General features: G+C 41.7%; 1 protein-coding gene and 1 long non-coding RNA gene across 4 annotated transcripts in view; both read left to right on the plus strand.

Annotated features, from left to right (window-relative positions):
* The window catches only part of SLC39A12 (solute carrier family 39 member 12), an 80,754-nt gene extending 77,388 nt beyond the window's left edge, over window positions 1–3,366 (plus strand). For all 3 annotated transcript variants that reach the window (XM_003130728.5, XM_003130727.5, XM_084980208.1), the window contains one exon: window positions 2,779–3,366. In XM_003130728.5, coding sequence (XP_003130776.3) covers window positions 2,779–2,907 — 129 coding nt within the window. In that variant the 3' untranslated portion in view covers window positions 2,908–3,366. The remainder of the gene's footprint in view (window positions 1–2,778) is intronic.
* Window positions 3,367–4,146: 780 nt separating this feature from the next.
* LOC146399501 (uncharacterized) overlaps window positions 4,147–18,218 on the plus strand; it is a 36,119-nt gene continuing 22,047 nt past the window's right edge. Inside the window, exon 1 of the long non-coding RNA XR_014818233.1 lies at window positions 4,147–4,475. This is a non-coding gene — a long non-coding RNA (uncharacterized LOC146399501). The remainder of the gene's footprint in view (window positions 4,476–18,218) is intronic.

Consider the following 18,218-nt stretch of genomic DNA (forward strand, 5'->3'; position numbering starts at 1 on the left):
GGAAAGCCTTTCTGTAAAACTCTCTGGTATTTTGGTATGTATCCAAGAGACATTATGGTTCATATGTCATCCATAATCATCCACAGAGTGCCAAGTACTGTCGCCAAAGCTACTTTAGCTGGGTTTTCTTACCAAACCACGTGGACACGGAAAGTTCAGACAGGCCACCCAACTTAAGATCAAAGCTTCCGTATCAGGATGTGAATCTCTTTAAACTTCTTTGAAATGTTGATTTTCATTGTTTGGCTGTTTCTATAGCCTTCAAAAATTAGTCTGCTGTAGCTTTTTTTTAAGCGCCTATTAAAAACCGAATTGGCAATGGGATATCTTTAATGACAAAGGCAGCATGGTATCAACATATTCTATTACCTATTTTCATCACAGGCAGTGACTATATTATGCCTAACTGGACATTTTTAGTGTTGGCATTTTCCTTTTTTTTTTTTTTTTTAATTTGTTAGAAATGTATTGGCCGAAGTAAGACAGAGGTGAATTTCAGCTAGCATGTGGCTCCTGGAACTGTGAAATACTCATGAGGATTTTTTTTTTTTTTTTTTTATAGGGAATGACATTTACATATTCAGAACAAAGGCGTCCTGGTGTTTTCACTGGGACTGGGGCCATTGGCAGAGAATGGATGCTCTTATAAACATATGTATTCAATTCTATCATGTGTTAGGCAGGATAAGCAGATCTATAAGCTTAGGCTAGTGAGAAAAATGATAGATAGAAAAATTGTTTTAAAATTGTGGCATTTCTGGATTTAGTCCTGACAGAAAATGGTTGAGATTTGCAGGAATGCTCAGTATATTAGTTCTATCTCTGTTTTTGTTTTTTGGTTGGTTGGTTGGTTTTTTTGTATCTAAGAATTTTTGGCTGTTCAGCTTGTCCTAATCAAGAACTACTTCTTCCCAACCAAAGATCCTGAGTGGAAGTTTGAGGCAAAGATAGGAATCAGAAAATGAGCTAATGCAAATGTAGGTTCATGAAAACACTGATGGTGTGAAAATAAATCTCAAGTTCTATCTATCGAACCAGAACCATTTTCACCACCATGCTTATCTCTTGTCCGAAATATTTTTTCTCCCCAACAATTCACTCTAAATAATCCTGATGTGTCCAGTAAATGGTCCTTATTTTATGAATATTTGCCCAGTAAATCACTCCAGAAACTATTTCTACTGCTTTATCAGAGACGAAGAGCCAGGTAGCCGTAAAGACAGCAGAGCTGAGATAAGCTATTCATTCATTCACATCTTGTAAATGATAATTATTTTGTTTGAAAAACAATGAAGAGAGTGAAATATACAATGTCTTATATCAATATTTGGGAATAAGGTTATTCAAAGGTTGAGCCTTTACAATGATCGGAGATGGTTTAATTGTGTCTCACAGACAGAGTTTGAGATATAAATTACTCAGACAAAAGGCAACTCTGTTGTCTATGTTGTCCAGTCTGGGAGTAAATTATTGAAAATGACTTACAAACTATTGAGAATCAAAGGAAATGGGGCAACTCTGATGCATGTGTCTTGTTAATCCTTCACAAGTGCTATCAGAACCAAGCCCTTTGAGAAAAGATACTGCATTCTACGGATTTTCAAAATGTCATTTTAAATTTATAATAGATAATGAACCATAAAGGATGTATTTATAGTAGCATGGCTAATTAACTTCATGTTTAAACCCTGCAGAAAAATACCAAAATGGCACATAATTTAAGGTTATCCATCCGGGAGAGCCTCCTTTTGGATCCTACTTTGTCTCTGATTGCATAGCTCCCTGCTGGGACAGAGTAGCTTGCAATAATCTTAATCCTCTTTCCATCAGTTTTGCTAATTAACATGGAGAACTATCCATTGATTTTGCTAGTGACAATGGAGAAATATTCAGAGTGCTCTTATATAAGCCTTAAAAAATACATCGGCCTGTCTTCCATTGCCATAAAACTAAAGCTCTCACATATTTTATATTTTCCTGCGGGGTAAAATAATCCTTCTCAACCACAGGTGATTTTTACCCCCTAGGTGACACTGACAATGTCTGGAGACATTCTGGGTGGTCATGACTAGGGGCAGAGGTGCAACTGACATCTAATAGCTAGAAACCAGGGATGCTGCTAAACATCCTGCAACACACAGGACAGAGTCATCAAGCCCCAAACGTTAGTAATGCCAAGGTTAAGTCTCCAATCCGCGTTGAACCTGTGCTCCAACAGAAGTGATTCATAAAAGAGATTCAGTCACTCTGACCTTCTGCAAGATGCTTGTGTGAACATTTCCCTTTAAACTGTGCTATGGCTTGTCACAAACATAAAAAGGGTAGCCCTACGAGATGATGACTTTATTGCTTTCAAGGTCAGGCAACCTTGGTCATCATTTTGAAAAGAAACACTAATATACCTGGTAATTGCCAGTGCATTTAGCAGCTTCATATACCTAACAGAACCATCAAAAAGAATATGTTTCATCTGTTCTCTAGTTCACAGGTAAGCCTTTATCAGAAATAAAGGGAAGAGTTGGGTTTGCTTTCCATTGATAACGACGGCAATCTAAGACTTCTGGCATCACCAGAGTCCTTCCAACAACAATCAAATGGCTTTATTTCCCTTGCGTTTTTAAAACTGCAGTAGGAGTAGGTATTAAACAGTTGTAACTGTTTTGGGAAATGGAAAGGATATTAAGTTCTCAATAACAGAGTCTCTCATGTTTTCCCACCAAACTTTTCCCAGCAGTGAATATATCTGGATCTGATTCTGGTTTTTTCTTCTTTTTTTAGCTTCCTGAAATGACTCATGTTCAAACGCGGCGACCCTGGTTGATGTTTCTCCTGCAGAACTTTGGACTGACCCTAGGTTGGCTTTCCCTTTTACTCTTGGCTATATATGAACAAAATATTAAAATATGAGTTAAGAATCTCCAAATCTTTCAGAAATCAATGTGTGGCTTCATTTTGCTTCTTATGTTGTATTCTACAGTGATTTGTAAATTAAATATTTTTATCTTAGGCTGTGTGTCTTTCAGCACATTAACTTATTAACTTTATAATGCAATTTTGTTTTGTTTATAATGCAATAAATGTCAGGTTGTCTTTAATTAAAATTTCATCTTTAGTTTCCAACACTGTAATGGAATGCATACCTTTTTAGTCATAAGCTCTAAATGAATTCTAGTAAACTTTCAAAAAATACCATCTCCGTCATAAAGGATGTTTGTTTGCAGTATCTGAAGTGGACAGATGTCTGTTAGGATAAAATCTGCTGCAACTTCTTTGAGCTTCAAATATATTTTCTGCGTGTATGTGAGATTATAAACCATAAACAAACTAAATTACAAGCAAATGTAATAAAGTCTAGTTTTAATGTGATGGCTTGTGTTACTTTCTATTATTGGATATCAAATTCTGAACCAGATCTTACAAAACCAATATAGTATAATTCACCTGGGAGCATGACCCACTGGCTCAGACATGCTCATAAATAAGCAAACTTGGGAAATTTAAAGGCTAATAGGTAAGCCCTCCACCCTGTAATCACCAAAAGAAATTTGTTCTAAGCAAGGAAAACTGTAAATAAGAAATGACGTCCAAAATTTTTTAACATAACAAAGCTTGGGTCAAGCAGTAGATTAATGTGTAAACTCTCACAGATTTAACAGCGTATGTTTATGAGAAGAATAGCACTGACAAGCAAAATATATTTTCTTTCTGAGGAATAGAAGTATTTCAGTGGCCAAGCTCCTGAAATATACAGCACAATTACTGATAACCTCACAAAAGTATTCAACTAGGAAAGAACTCTGGCTTTAGTCTTTTTCTTGGAAGGTGGATACCCTAATATTTTATTTTTCAATGCTACATCTTGACAAGGGGAGAAAAAAAAACCATTTTACCGCCATAATGACTCATGGCACTTGATCAAATACATCCCTTTTACCAGTAGGTAGTCCTTCCTGAGTCCACCCAAACACAGTCTTCTTCAATCACTTCTTTGATTGCAACACGAGGGGGTTTCCTCCTTCAGTGGTCTTTGGAGCTTCATTTAAAAGCATCACGGTAGTTCTCAGACTTTGGCTTTCCGTTAAAACCAGTGGAGGATTTGCTACCTTGTAGACTGCAGGGTTTCATCCCCAGAGTTTCTGATGGCATAAGGACGTAGTGGGGATTGCTTTTGAACAGCTTCCAGGTGATACTGATGCTGAAGCAACTGGTGGCCCTGCCTCCCCTCCCTGAGCATCACGTGTGCGGTGGATCTCAGACCCACATGACCTGGAGAAAAGCAGGTGCAGCGACGCTGTTGCTCAAGAGTCACGTGCTTTTGATTACATTGATTGATGCCCTACCGACCTCATACAGACCTGAGTTCCTAGGCTGAAATCCTCTGCTCTCTCCTCCTTGCTTGTGCACTTTGGGTCAGTCGCAGGAGTCACCTGATGAGGAGTCTGCAGGCAGCACTTTATTCATCTTTACCTTGAAGGGTAAGCGGACTCGACATCTAGAACGTGGCTGTTCTTTTGTTGGATTATCATGGAGCTGAACAAAACCCCCTTTGTAATGGTCAACATGCTCGCACACAAGAATCCCCTGGCATCAGCTCTGTTTGCGTTTCTCTGAGCTCATTCTGATGCTGGCACGAAGCCTTAATTTAAGACAGTTGAATTAGAAAAGTGCTGATGGATGACTTTGTTCCAAGTTCAACTCTAGAGTAGTTTGGGGCTGGCTGCGTTCAAAATCTTGGTGTGAGCCACTCATTCTGTAACCTTCACATTCCAGCGTGGGTTGAATATGACCATTGAGTGAGGCGGTGCTGAGGGGCTTAGAGGAGGCAGTTTGTTGGAAGGATTTGGAGGGAAGTTTTCATTGAGTATTTTGCAGCTTTGTCACCAGGGGGCTGTGGTCGTCGACAGAGACCTGGCTGTCAGGGAGCATTTGCAGGAGGCATCCTAAGAACAGACTGTAATGGCTCTTGAGGGCACCTTTCTAGGTTGGCCATCCATTCCCCTGTGTCTCCTTATACCTGACTCTTTGTTAACCCACAGTAGCAACCCTGACTTGGATCTCCAGCCTCAAGCAACCCTAAAATTGCTAGAAAGTCTCTTTTCCTCAAGACTGAGTAGTAATGATAAAAATATTATGATAACTACTCGCTATCTAAATATGGACAGAGCCTAAATTTGGGGTGGTTGAACATGGTCATCCCTTTACGTCATCTAAGTTATGTGTTACTCACTTGGGGTAAACAGTGTTTGCTTTGAAACCAGATTTCTCAGTCATGTTAGAGTATTTCTGTTTATGAGGCCTAAATTTAGGATTCTCCTGTATTTCTACTAGGTGATTGATTTGTTTTTTAGTTCCTGAACTAGAAATGCTCCTGGAGGGAAACAAACCAAAGAGCGAGTCATACAGAATTCTTCTTTGAACATCCATCATCCACTGACAGAGCCCTCTTTAGGGCAAGGGGAATTGGCAGCCTGTTGCTGGGAGGCTGAATTCAGGGCCTGGGAAGATGGTTCCACTACTGTGTGCCCACCAGGACCAGAATGTTATATACATATGCCCATAAATTATTGCCACTACCACACCTCTGCCACTCCTTCCAGAACCCAAACTTTGGAGGTATGACTCTGCCCATCTCTGTAAGACCTGCCACCCAGGATCCTGCACTTTTACCACTTCCTCTCCTCTTCAAAGCTGGAGGAAAAGGGTTAGATCACTAGTGTATACTGGACTGGTCAGGTTGGGGGCACTTGTGTGATTCAGACTCTAAACTGGAATCTTGGTTCAAATCCCAGCAATACTGCTTAACCACCTTATAACTTTGGGTAATTTTTATTTATAAAATCGGGCAAAAAATAGACCCTACCTCATACAGTTGTGGTGAGATCCTTACTGTTCCTGATGCACAGTGCCTGGAGATGATTAATTGTTCAATAAGTATTAAATCATCATCAACATCATCAGAATTGCCTTCCTTCACACTTTCACAATTTTCCTCTCAAGGCTACACCTTGGGTCATGGAAATGTCTTTTCTTGGTAGAGAATGGAGATCAAAACTTTTCATGTCTTAGAGTTCCCATCATGGCGCAGTGGTTAACGAATCCGACTAGGAACCATGAGGGTGCGGGTTCCGTCCCTGCCCTTGCTCAGTGAGTTAACGATCTAGCGTTGCCGTGAGCTGTGGTGTAGGTTGTAGACGCAGCTCGAATCCCGCGTTGCTGTGGCTCTGGGGTAGGCCGGTGGCTACAGCTCCGATTGAACCCCTAACCTGGGAACCTCCATATGCTGCAGGAGCGGCCCAAGAAATAGCAAAAAGACAAAAAACAAAAAAACAAAAAAAAACTTTTCATGTCTTCCTAATCTTCTACTCAAGACTCCAAACCAGCCCCACCAGTCACTCAGGTAGGTCCTTATGGTATTTTTCCCAGCCCCACCAGTCACTCAAGTCTGTACTTAATGGTTTTTCACCTTGACTCACTTCCAGAGCCAGAGAGATTGGCAGGAGGGGGGATCTTATTGACCTCCTCATTCGGGTGTCCTAAGTCACAATGCTTAGACTCAGCATAAGCCCCTCCCTCTTATTATTTATCTTTTAACAAGATGTTTGTAAATTGTTACTATTATAAATATTATTTCAATGAATATCTTTTTTATTGAGGCATAGTTGAGTTCAGGTGTACAACATAATGATTTAATATTTGTATACACTGTGAAATGAACACTACAGTAAGTCTAGTTAACATCTGTCACTTCAGTTACAAAATTTTATTTTCTTGGGATGAGAACTTTTAATATCTTCTCTTAGCAACTTTAAAATATGCAGTGCAGTATTCTTAACTATAGTAAACCTCCATGACTCAACTGGAGGTTTATATCTTTTAACCATGAGCTCAGTTTGTTTGTTTAGATGCTACGTATAAGTGAGATCATATGATATTTGTCTTTTTCTGTCTGGCTTATTTCACTGAGCACAGCGCTCTCAAGGTCCATCCATATTGTTCACAAATGGCTGAATAATATTCCATTAAATACATATCCATACCTATACCTACTACATTTTCCTTATCCATTTATCTATTGATGGACACTTAGTTTACTTCCAAATATTGGCTATTGTAAATAATGCTGCAGTGAATATGGGAGTGCCTGTGTCTTTTTAAATTAGTGTTTTTTGTTTTCTTTGAATGAATACCCAGAAGCGGAATTGCTGGATTTTAAGGTAGTTATATTTTTAATTATTTGGGGAATCGCCATACTGTTTTTCCCAGTGGCTGCGCCAATTTACCTTTCCACTAACAACGCATAAGAGTTCTTTTTTCTCCATATCCTCACCAACACTTGTCATTTTAAAAAGTAATAGCCATTCTGACAGAGGTAAGGAGATACCTCATTATGGTTTTGATTTGCATTACCTTTTCATGGAACTGACAGCCATCTATATGTCTGCTTTGGAAAAATATCTGTTCAGATCCCTTATTAGATACATGATTTGCAAGTATTTTCTCCCATTTGGTAGGTTCACTGTCATTGTGTTGATGGTTGCCTTTGTTGTGCAGAAACGTTTTACTTTGATATAGTTCCACTTTTTACTTTGGCTTTTGTTGCCTTTGCTTTTGGTGTCGAATCCAAAAAATGATCACCGACACTGACGTCAAGGAGATTATCGTCTGTATTTTCTTCCAGGAGTTTTATGGTTTCAGATCTTACATTCAAGTGCTTAATCCATTTTCGTTAATTTTTGTGTATTTTGTAAGAGAGTGGTCATTTCATTCTTTCGCACGTGGTAATCCTGTTTCCCCAGAATGATTATTAAAGAGACTCTCCTTTCCCCATTGTATATTCTTGGCTTCTCTGTTGTAAATTAATTGACCCTTCATGCATGGGTTTATTTCTGGGTTCTCTATTCTGTTCCTTTGACCTGTGTGTCTGTTTTTATGCCAATATTGTGCCGTTTTGATTACTATAGCTTTATAAAATAGTTTCCAATCAGGACGTGTGATGCCTTCAGCTTTGTTCTTTCTCATGATTGCTCTAACTATTCAGGATGTTTTGTGACTCTATGCAAATTTTAGGACCAATTGTTCTATTTCTGGGGGGGGAAATGCCATTGGAATTTTAACAGAGAATGTATTGAATCTGTAGATTTTTAAAATGAATTTTATTACATTTATAGTCGTACAATTATCATCACATCCCAATTTTATAGCATTTCCATTCCAAACCGCCAGCTCATTCCCCCCCCCCAACCTGTCTGCTTTGGAAACCATAAGTTTTTCAAAGTCTGTGAGTCAGTATCTGTTTTGCAAAGTTCATTGTGTCCTTTTTTTAGATTACACATGTAAGTGATAGCATATGATGTTGGTGTCTCACAGTCTGAATATCTTCACTTAGCATGATAATTTTAGGTCCATCCATGTTGGTAAAAATGCCATTACTTCTTTTATTTTAATGGTTGAGTAGTATTCCATTGTGTATATGTACCACATTTTCTTGATCCACTCCTCTGTCGATGGACATTTAGGTTGTTTCCATGTCTTGGCTATTGTATATAGTGCTGCAATGAACATTGGAGTCCATGTATCTGGATCAAATGGTAATTCTATGTTTAGTTTTCTGAGGAATCTCCATACTGTTTTCCACAGTGGTTGTACCAATTTACATTCCCACTAACATTGTAATAGGATTCCCTTTTCTCCACACCCTCACCAGCATTTGTTGTTTGTAGACTTTTTGATGATGGCCATTCTGGCCGGTGTAAGGTGGTACCTCACAGTGGTTTTGATTTACGTTTCTATAATAATTAGTGATGTTGAACATCTTTTCATGTGTTTTTTGGCCCTCTGTATGTCTTCTTTGGAGAATAGTCTGTTTAGATCTTCTGCCCATTTGTGGATGGGGTTGTTTGGGTTTTTTTTGGTATTGAGCTGTAGTGGGTGTTTATAAATTTTGGAAATTAATCGCTTGTCAGTCACTTCATTTGCAAATGTTTTCTCCCATTCTGTAAGTTGTCTTTTCATTTTGTTTAGGGTTTCCTTTGCCGTGCAGAAACTTTTAAGTTTAATTAGATCCCATTTTTTTATTTTTGTTTTTATTGTTGTTACTCTAAGAGGTGGATCTGAGACAATGCTGCTGTTGTTTATGTTGGAGAGTGTTTGGCCTATGTTTTCCTCTAAGCGTTTTATAGTATCTGGCCTTATATTTAAGTCTTTAATCCATTTCAAGTTTATTTTTATGTATAAATAGGGAGTGTTCTCATTTCATTCTTTCACATGTGGCTGTCCAATTTTCCCAGCACCCCTTATATTGAAGGGGCTATCTTTTCTCCATTGTATATTCTTGCCTCCTTTGTCATAGATTAGTTGACTATAGGTGTGTGGGTTTAACTGTGGGCTTTCTATCCTGTTCCACTGATCTATATTTCTGTCTTTGTGCCGGTACCACATAGTTTTGATGACTGTAGCTTTGTAGTATAGCCTGAAGTCAGGGAGCCTGATTCCTCCAGCTTCGTTTTTCTTTGGCTGTTCTGAGTCTTTTGTGCTTCCAAACAAACTTTAAAATATTTTGTTTGAGTTCTGTGAAAAATGTCCTTAGTAATTGGATAAGATTGCATTGAATCTGTAGATTGCCTTAGGTAGTATAGTCATTTTGATAGTATTGATTCTTCCAATCCAAGAGCATGGTATGTCTTTCCATCTATTTGTGCCATCTTTGATTTCTTTCATCAGCATCTTAGAGTTTTCAGACTATAGGCCTTTTATCTCTTTAGGTAGGTTTATTCCTAAGGATTTTATATTTTTTGTCGTTTTTGTCTTTTTTTTTTTTAAGGCTGCACCCATGGCATATGGAGTTTCCCAGCCTAGGGGTCTAATTGGAGCTGTTGCTGCCAGCCTATGACAGAGACACAGCAATGCCAGAACCAAGCTGCGTCTGCCACCTACACCACAGCTTATGGTAATGCCAGATCCTTAGCCTACTGATGAGGCCAGGGATCGAAACTGCAACCTCATGATTCCTAGTCAGATTTGTTTCCACTGTACCACAATGGGAACTCCTATTCCTAAGTATTTTATTCTTTTTGATGTGATGGTAAATGGGTCTCTTTCTGACCTTTTGTTGTTAGTATATAGAAATGCAGTCGATTTCTGTGTATTAACTTTGTATCCTGTGATGTAAATTGTTTTGGGTAGTATTGTAACAATAATTCTTCTAATCCACCTTATTTATGTCTTCAATTTCTTTCATCAGTGTTTTATAGTTATCAGTGTACAAATCTTTCACCTTTTTGGTTAAATTTATTTCTGAGTATTTTACTCATTTTAATGCTATTATAAATGGGATTGCTTTCTTAATTTCTCTTTCTATATTTTGTTGTTAGTATATCTGAATGTAACTGACTTTTGTGTGTTGATTTTGTATCCTGCAACCATACAGAATTCATTTTTTATTCCTAACAGTCACTAGAGTTTTCTCTTTGTACTCTTCAGGTCATCTGCAAATAGTTGCAGTTTTACTTCTTACTTTCTGATTTGGATTCCTCTTTTTTCATTCTTTGATTTTTTCTTTTGTTCTTTTTTTCATTCTTTCATTCGTTCTTTTGTTCTTTTTTTCTTTCATTGTTTCCTTTTGCAGCTAATTTCTCTGGTCAGAACTTCAATATTTAAACAAAATTTTTTAAATAAAGTTGGTTTACAATAGTGTCAGTTTCTGCTGTACAGCGTAGTAACCCAGTCTCTCTTTCATACACACACCTATAAATACACATTCTTTTTCTCATACTGTCTTCCATCATGTTCTACCCCAAGAGGTTGGATATAGTCCCCTGCACTGCACAGTAGGACCTCAGTGCTTATCCATTCTAAATGTAATAGTTTGTGTCCACCAACCCCAAGCTCCTGTCCATCCCATTCCCTTCCCCCTCTCCTTTGGAAACCACAAGTTTGTTCTCTATGTCTGTGAAGACTCCAATGTTATGTTTATAAAGTGGTGAGAGTAGATATCCTTGTCTTGTTCCTAAAGTTAGAGGAAAAGCTTTTAGCTTTTTCACTATTGAGTATGATGTGAGCTCTGGACTTTTCATATATGGCCTAAATTATGTTTAGGTAGGTTCTCTCTATACCTACTATATTGAGAAATTTTTATCAAAAATGGATGTTAAACCTTGTCAAATACTTTTTCTAAATCTATTGTCTCAATCATGTGATTTTATTCTTTGTTTTATTAACATCATTTTCACATTGATTTGTGGATGTTCAACCATCCTTGCATCCCTGGGGTAAATCCCACTTGATCAAGTGTACGATCCTTTTAATGGATTATGGGATTTGGTTTGCTAATATTTTTCTGAAGATTTTTATTTCTATGTTCATCTTGGATATTGACCTGTAATTTTATTCTCCTATGGCATCTTTGTCAGGCTTTGGCATCAGAGTAATGCTCATCTTGAAAAAAAAAAAAAAGTTTAGGATTCTTCCCTCCTCTTCTGCTTTTTGGAAAAATTTGAGGAGTGGTATTAATCCTTTAAATATTTGATAGAATCACCAGTGAAACTGTCTGGTCCTAGAATTTTGTCTGTTGGATGGCTTTTGATTACTGATTCAGTCTCCTCCTAGTAACCAGTCTGTTCAGATATTCTGTTTCTTCATGATTCAATCTTGGTAAATTATGTTTTGAGCAATTTGTCCACTTCTTCAGTGTTAGCCAGTTAGCTGGTACATAATTGTTCATTGCCTTTTATAATGCTTGGTATTGCTGTGGCATCAGTCATAATATCTTCTTTATTTCTGATTTTCTTTATATAAGTTGTCTCTCCTTTTTTTCTGGGTGAGTCAAGCTAAAAGTTTGTCAACTGTATTTATCATTTCAAAGAACCAGGGCTTAGTTTTGCTATCACATCTAAGCTCTTATTGCTCACTGCATGGCAGGCCAACAAACTGAGGAATGAGTTGTTGGGGAAGGAATAGTGGCTTTGTTGAGAAACCCATCAGACCAAGATACTGGTGGACTAGAGTCTCAAAGAATGATCTTATCTGAGTTAGAATTCAGGCTTCCTTTACACTAAAAGGGGAGAGGGTGTGGCTGATTGTTGCAAACTTCTTCTTGCAGGAATCCTTTATTCTTGCAGCTATCCAGGTAGGTCTGACCACAATGTTCCTATAAACCTCCAATAAAACAAATGATATTCTTTGTTCTGCAACTTTTTATCTCTAAAGGAATGGAAAAGTGTTATTCCTTCTAAGGTCAGATCCTTGAGAATGACGATCCTGTATATTTCAGGCAATAGGCAGCATTCTTTTAGAAAAGGTGTAGAGCCAGCCTGACTCAGCACAGGCAACAGAGCACAAAGTTGAGAGATGAAGGAATAGATGCAATATGGAGTCAGGTTTGGACTCTGACCAGGATTGTAGTTGTCCCCTAGATTTGTATTTAATTAGAACCCTGCTTCTCAGACCACAGCTATGAAAACGCTCTGATACACCTCCTTCTCAGATACCAGCAACCTGGAGGGAGGCAGAGGGAGAATGCAAAGATGGTGCCCACCAACCTCCATCCCTGGAGGGCACCTCAGCAGATCCCTAGATGTGTGCCAAACCAGAAGTCTGCCTTCCACTCAGGCCAGACCTTCAAGGCAAGCACACAGGCCTCTTTCACAGAAAAACAGGGCGTCTTGCAGCCTGCAGTCTCTGCACCACGCCCTGGGGTGGTTGCCAGCCAGGAACCACCACTCCATTTATTACAGTCCAATGGGACCCACCAATGCCATGTCCACTATCCACCGGATCAAGGGGCATCCCTGGGCAGCTGCCACAAAAACCAGGGCAGCAGAACTGGGTACAACCTCCCCGATGGGAGATGGCAGTGCAGAGGGGGAGCATGAAGAGAGTACCCACCCTCCAGGGTCCCCAGTTGGCCTTTAGATGCTTGTTTAATTAGGAATCTGCCCGTTGGGCCATGGCAGGCACATATGCTAATAAGACTCTTATACTGGGTGACTGTGGGCTTCAGTATTAGCTCTCACCAGATCCTAGGGGTGGGAGCTGGCTAAGGACACATTGTCCATTTGTTGCAGTCCTATAGAAGCCATGAGCATTGGTCCCATTGGCCCCACGGCCAGGAGATCTTATGGTGCCCCATGAGCAACAGCACCAAGAACTGGGACATCAGACGAGGGTAGATGCTCCTTTTTGGGAGACTCCAGCAAGCTGGAGGGAGGCAGAGGGAGAGCACAAAGTTGGCGCCCACCCTTCATCCCTGAAAGCACCTCCAATGGCCCCTGTAAGTGTGCCAGACCCAAAGCCTGCCCCCACCCCCAGCCCAGTCCATAGAAAGACTGGGAGTGTGTTTGAATCTGTCTTTACTGTGCTCTGGGCTGGGTGCCTGCCAAGACCCATCTTTCAATTTGTTCCAGTCCCATGAGTGCAAGCCCTGCTCATACCCAGAGCCAGGTGGCCACGGGGTGGCCACTGGGTGGCAGCCACAAAAACCGAGACCCCAGAGGTGTGTACCTTCTCCCCTCTGGGAGGTTCTGATCCCCCTCCAGCCTCCATGCTGCCTGGATGTTCTGAGTCTATCTTTGATTCTGATCTTCTTTCCTGAACCTCAACTGTCTTTTTCTTCAGCAATAACTTTTAACCTTCTTGCAAAAGGGTTCACAGTACAATTTCAAAGTTGCCTTGTTTGTTTTTTGGCTTTGTTTGTTCAATTTTGCTTTTAAGGGCCACGCCTGCAGCATATGGAAGTTCCTGGGCTAGGGGTCAAGTGGGAACTGCAGCTGCAGGCAGCCATGGCAACACTGGATCTGAGCCACATCCACAACCTACGCTGCAGCCCTCAGCAACACCAGATCCTTAACCCACTGAGCAAAGCCAGGGATCACACCCACATCTTCATGGAGACAAGTTAGGTTCTTAACCTGCTGAGCCACAACAGGAACTCCAATTTCAGAGTAATTTATGTAGCTCTCTCATCGGGAGGATGAGGGGTCTGGGGAGCAATCCATGTCTGCATCCTATCACATAATGGGAACAGGGATCCCTGCCCATCACTGCCTGCGCTGTGACCATGTCAAGACTGTGCTTGACACGTGTAGGTGGTGGTCACAGTGCAAGTGCAAAAGACAGACTCCACCTTCCAAGGTCCCTGCAGAGCACTGACATCCGTCCTTATGGGTGTGTTGATTAGAAGGCTGCTCCTAAGACTGCAGCTCTGGAGATGTGCCAACAGGTCTCTTTCACAGAGAGATGGGGGTACCTCCATCTGTGAGGCTGTACCCTGAGAGTGTTTGATGGTTAAGAGCTCTTTCTCCATTTGTTAAAATCCTGCAGGACCCACATGTGTGAGTGCGGACTGCCCACCAGCCTGGAAAAGTAGAGAAGTCTCCTGGGAAGTGGCTGTAAAAATTAGGGTGCCTGGTGAACTAGGAGCTCCTTTCAGGGAGATGCCAGTCACCTGGCATGAGGAAGAGGGAGGACACAAAGATGCAGTCACTGGCCTCGTCTTTGGTGAATATTTGAGCGGACTCTAGATGTGTGATAAAGCGGATGCCGGCCCCGCTGGAATAATGCTTTTGTTGTTGTTGTTGTTGTTTTGCTTGCACCCATTGCATATAGATTTCCTGGGCCAGAGATGAGATCTGAGCTGCAGCTGCGACCTACCCTGCAGCTAAGGCTATGCTGGATCCTTAATCCACTGCGCCAGGGATGGGGTTTGAACCCCTACCTCAGCAGTGACCCCAGATGCTGCAGTGACAATGCCAGACCCTTAACTCATGGTGCCACAGCAGGAACTCTGAGATAATGCTTTAAGACAAGCAAAAAAAGACAAAAAGCCTCTTTTGCAGAAAGTCAGGGCACCTCTCAATTGGCCATCTCTGTCTGGTCCCTGGTCCCTGGGGTGGGTGACTCCCAGCACATGCACCCTTTAAGTTATTTGTCTGTAGTGGTCTTATGGGTCTCATGGAATAATCCCTGTTGTCTTTCTAAACTAGCCATGTGGGGGGCTCACTTCTCAGGTGCAGGTCTTAAGAGTCGGGGTACCTGGCTTGGGGGGAGGGAGTTCAAACCCTTCCCTCCTCAGAGAGAATCTCAGGGTTTGGTTCCCTCCTGGGTGGGTGGCCACCTCTTGGGTTTAGGATCAGATCGTGTTGCAGCCCCTCCCACTTGCTTCGATGTGGGATTTTTCTCATTTACCTGATGTAGAGGAGTCACTCAGCCCATTGGGGTGTTTTTCTGAAGAAATTGTTCCTGTGAAGCTGTGGGAGGAGGTGAGTTCAGGATCCTTCTCCATCACCATCACAGAACTCAGCCAGCCAAGTCAGGTGGGCTGGGGTTCCAGGCTCTAAGCCGAAGGACGCCAGGTCACTGGATCTCAGGCTTCGAGCACTGTGTCTGACTTCCAGCACCACAGCCAAGTCTGACGGTACTATTGGCTCCTCAGAGGATTTGGCAATTGGGGAGTTGGATGTGGGGGATGGGCATGGCCAGGAAGCCCCAGCTGGGGAGCAGCAGAGCTGAGTCAGCTCTCCTGACCACCCCCTCTCCAGCCTCCACGCTGCCTGGATGTTCTGTCTACCTCTGGCTCTGATCTTCTTGTTGGACCTCATTCGTTTTTTGCTTCAGCAGTCATTTTTCTTGCAAGAGGATTCACCAGCCAGTTACAGAGTTATTTATGCAACTCTCTGATGGTGAAAACGAGAGGGGTGGGGAGCAGTCCACATCTGCATCATATCACGTAATGGGAATAGAGGTCCCGCCTGTCACTGCCAGCACCATGCCCACCACCTACACAAATCGAGCAGCGACTGTATATCAGGCACTGTGAAGATACCCATTACTTAATGGTAGTGACTCCGACACGAGTACACTGATCTTTACAAAACACACATAGCCACACACAGGGGTCCTTCCACAGTTTGAAGGAGTCTACTTCTCCACCCAGTCTGTTCACTGATAACAAAATTTGGTTTTCCGGGAGTTCCCACTGTGGTGCAGTGGATTAAGGATCTGGCCTAGGTCACAGCTCTGGCTCGGATTCAGCCCCTGGCCCAGGAACTTCCATATGCCACAGGTGCAGGAAAAAAAAAAAAAAAAAATTGTTTTTCCTGTCTCCAGAGCTTGGAGAATTGAGAGCTTGGGCTTTGGGTCCTGCCTGTGACACTTGCTGTGTCAGCTTGAACAAATTCCCGAACTTTTCTGAACCTCAGTTCTTGTCAGGAGTGTAACATTTTCTGCCTCTCCATGTGACACCTGTAAGCAACCTAACTAGTGCCTAGCATGTAACGAACAGTCCATAAATGACAGCTCTCCTTATACTGGTACTTCTTTTAATGTTTTTATTAAACCAGTTAGAAGAATATGAATAAAGCAATAACATGATAATAATGTAATAATAATAAACGTTAGCAACATTGGCCAAGCACTTTCTATATTTGGGGTGCTCTTTTATAAGTAATTGTCTATATTATCTCATTTCATCCTCACAACTTTGCTACTGACTCAAAGTTCATAATAAGAACCAGTGCGTAATTCTCATACTAAGTGAAGTAAGTCAGAAAGAGAAAGACGAGGAGTTCCCGTCATGGCGCAGTGGTTAACGAATCCGACTAGGAGCCATGAGGTTGCGGGTTCGGTCCCTGCCCTTGCTCAGTGGGTTGACGATCCGGCGTTGCCGTGAGCTGTGGTGTAGGTTGCAGACGCGGCTCGGATCCCGCGTTGCTGTGGCTCTGGCATAGCCCGGTGGCTGCAGCTCCGATTCGACCCCTAACCTGGGAACCTCCATATGCCGTGGGAGCGGCCCAAGAAATAGCAAAAAAAAAAAAAAAAAAAGAAAGACGAATACCATGATATCACTTACACATGGACTCTAAATACAGCACAAATGAACCTATCTACAGAACAGAAACAGACCCACAGACATAGAGAACAGACTTGTGGCTGCCAAGGGGAAGGGGAAGGAGTGGGGTGGACTGGGAGTTTGGGGTTAGTTGAAACAAACTATTACTCTTAGAATGGATAAGCTACTGTACAGCACAGGGAACTATATCCAGTCTCTTGGGATAGACCATGATGGAAGATAATATATGAAAGAGAATGTGTATATATGTGTGCATATATATATGCATGCATGACCGGGTCTCTGCTACACAGCAGAAATCGGCACAACATTGTAAATCAACTATGCTCTAATAAAGAATTTTTTTAAAAAGAACATGGAGGTCCCATTGTGGCTCAGTGGTAACAAACCCGACTAGTATCCATGAGGACTCAGGTTCGATCCCTGGCTCTGCTTAGTGGGAAGGATCCAGCTCTGTCGTGGCTGTGGCTATGGTGGGCAGTTGCAGCTCCAATTTGACCCCTAACCTGGGAACTTCCACATGCTGTGGGTGTGGCCCTAAAAAGACAGGAAAAAAAAAAAAGAATGCATAAATACATGCACGTAGTTGGAATAGTTTCCAGCATGTAGTAAGAGCTGTATATGTTTATTAAAAATTTAAAAAGATAAACACTATTATTCCCTCCATTTATCAGATAGAGAAACTGACTCCCCAAGATGAAATGACTTGGCCAAAGGCACACTCAGCTAGAGAGTTATGTACTTGGGACTCAAAGCCTGGCAGGGTTCCTTCATCCCTCATCTGAAGTGTGTGGCAAATTGTCCTGGCATTTCTCACAGAGTTGAAGGCTGTACCTGAGATGAAATTGGGGGTGGGGGGGCAGGGTGTAACTCACCCACTGAGTATCCTGCATTTTACCTCCTTCCCTCATTTCCTTAGATCCTGAATTCTTCCAACCCCACATCTAGTTCCCACTCTGTTCACCCCCATCCACCTGGGTGGTCCTTTGTACCAGAGCAACTGGTCTCCACCAGAGTCTCTCTGATCCCATAGGGACGTTGAAAAGTCCCCATTCTCTCCCAAGAGCCCTCCAGTTGCAAACACCCCCATTTCCATTTTCACTGTACCTGGCAGGTCGACCCAGATCAGAAATCTCTTTGCTTTTTTTTTTTCTCCTCTCTGTGCATTTTCCTAGAATGTTCCTATTTATCCTCTGCCCAAATCTGCCTATCATTCACCCTGAGTCTCAAGAAAATGCATTCCTAGAAATGTGCATTTGACTTCCACAATTATATAGAAGTAGCTGGGGACAGGCGTGACCTTAGGGCTGCATCCGTCCAGACAGCTCGGGATGTGATGGGAGGCACGCTCCCCATTAGGGCCGTGGTTGACCTT

This window comes from Sus scrofa, chromosome 10, assembly GCF_054392235.1.
Source record: "Sus scrofa isolate SSC_HxYL_T2T_F1_AM1 chromosome 10, Sscrofa_HxYL_maternal_Yorkshire_Landrace_v2.0, whole genome shotgun sequence".
NCBI lineage: Eukaryota > Metazoa > Chordata > Mammalia > Artiodactyla > Suidae > Sus > Sus scrofa.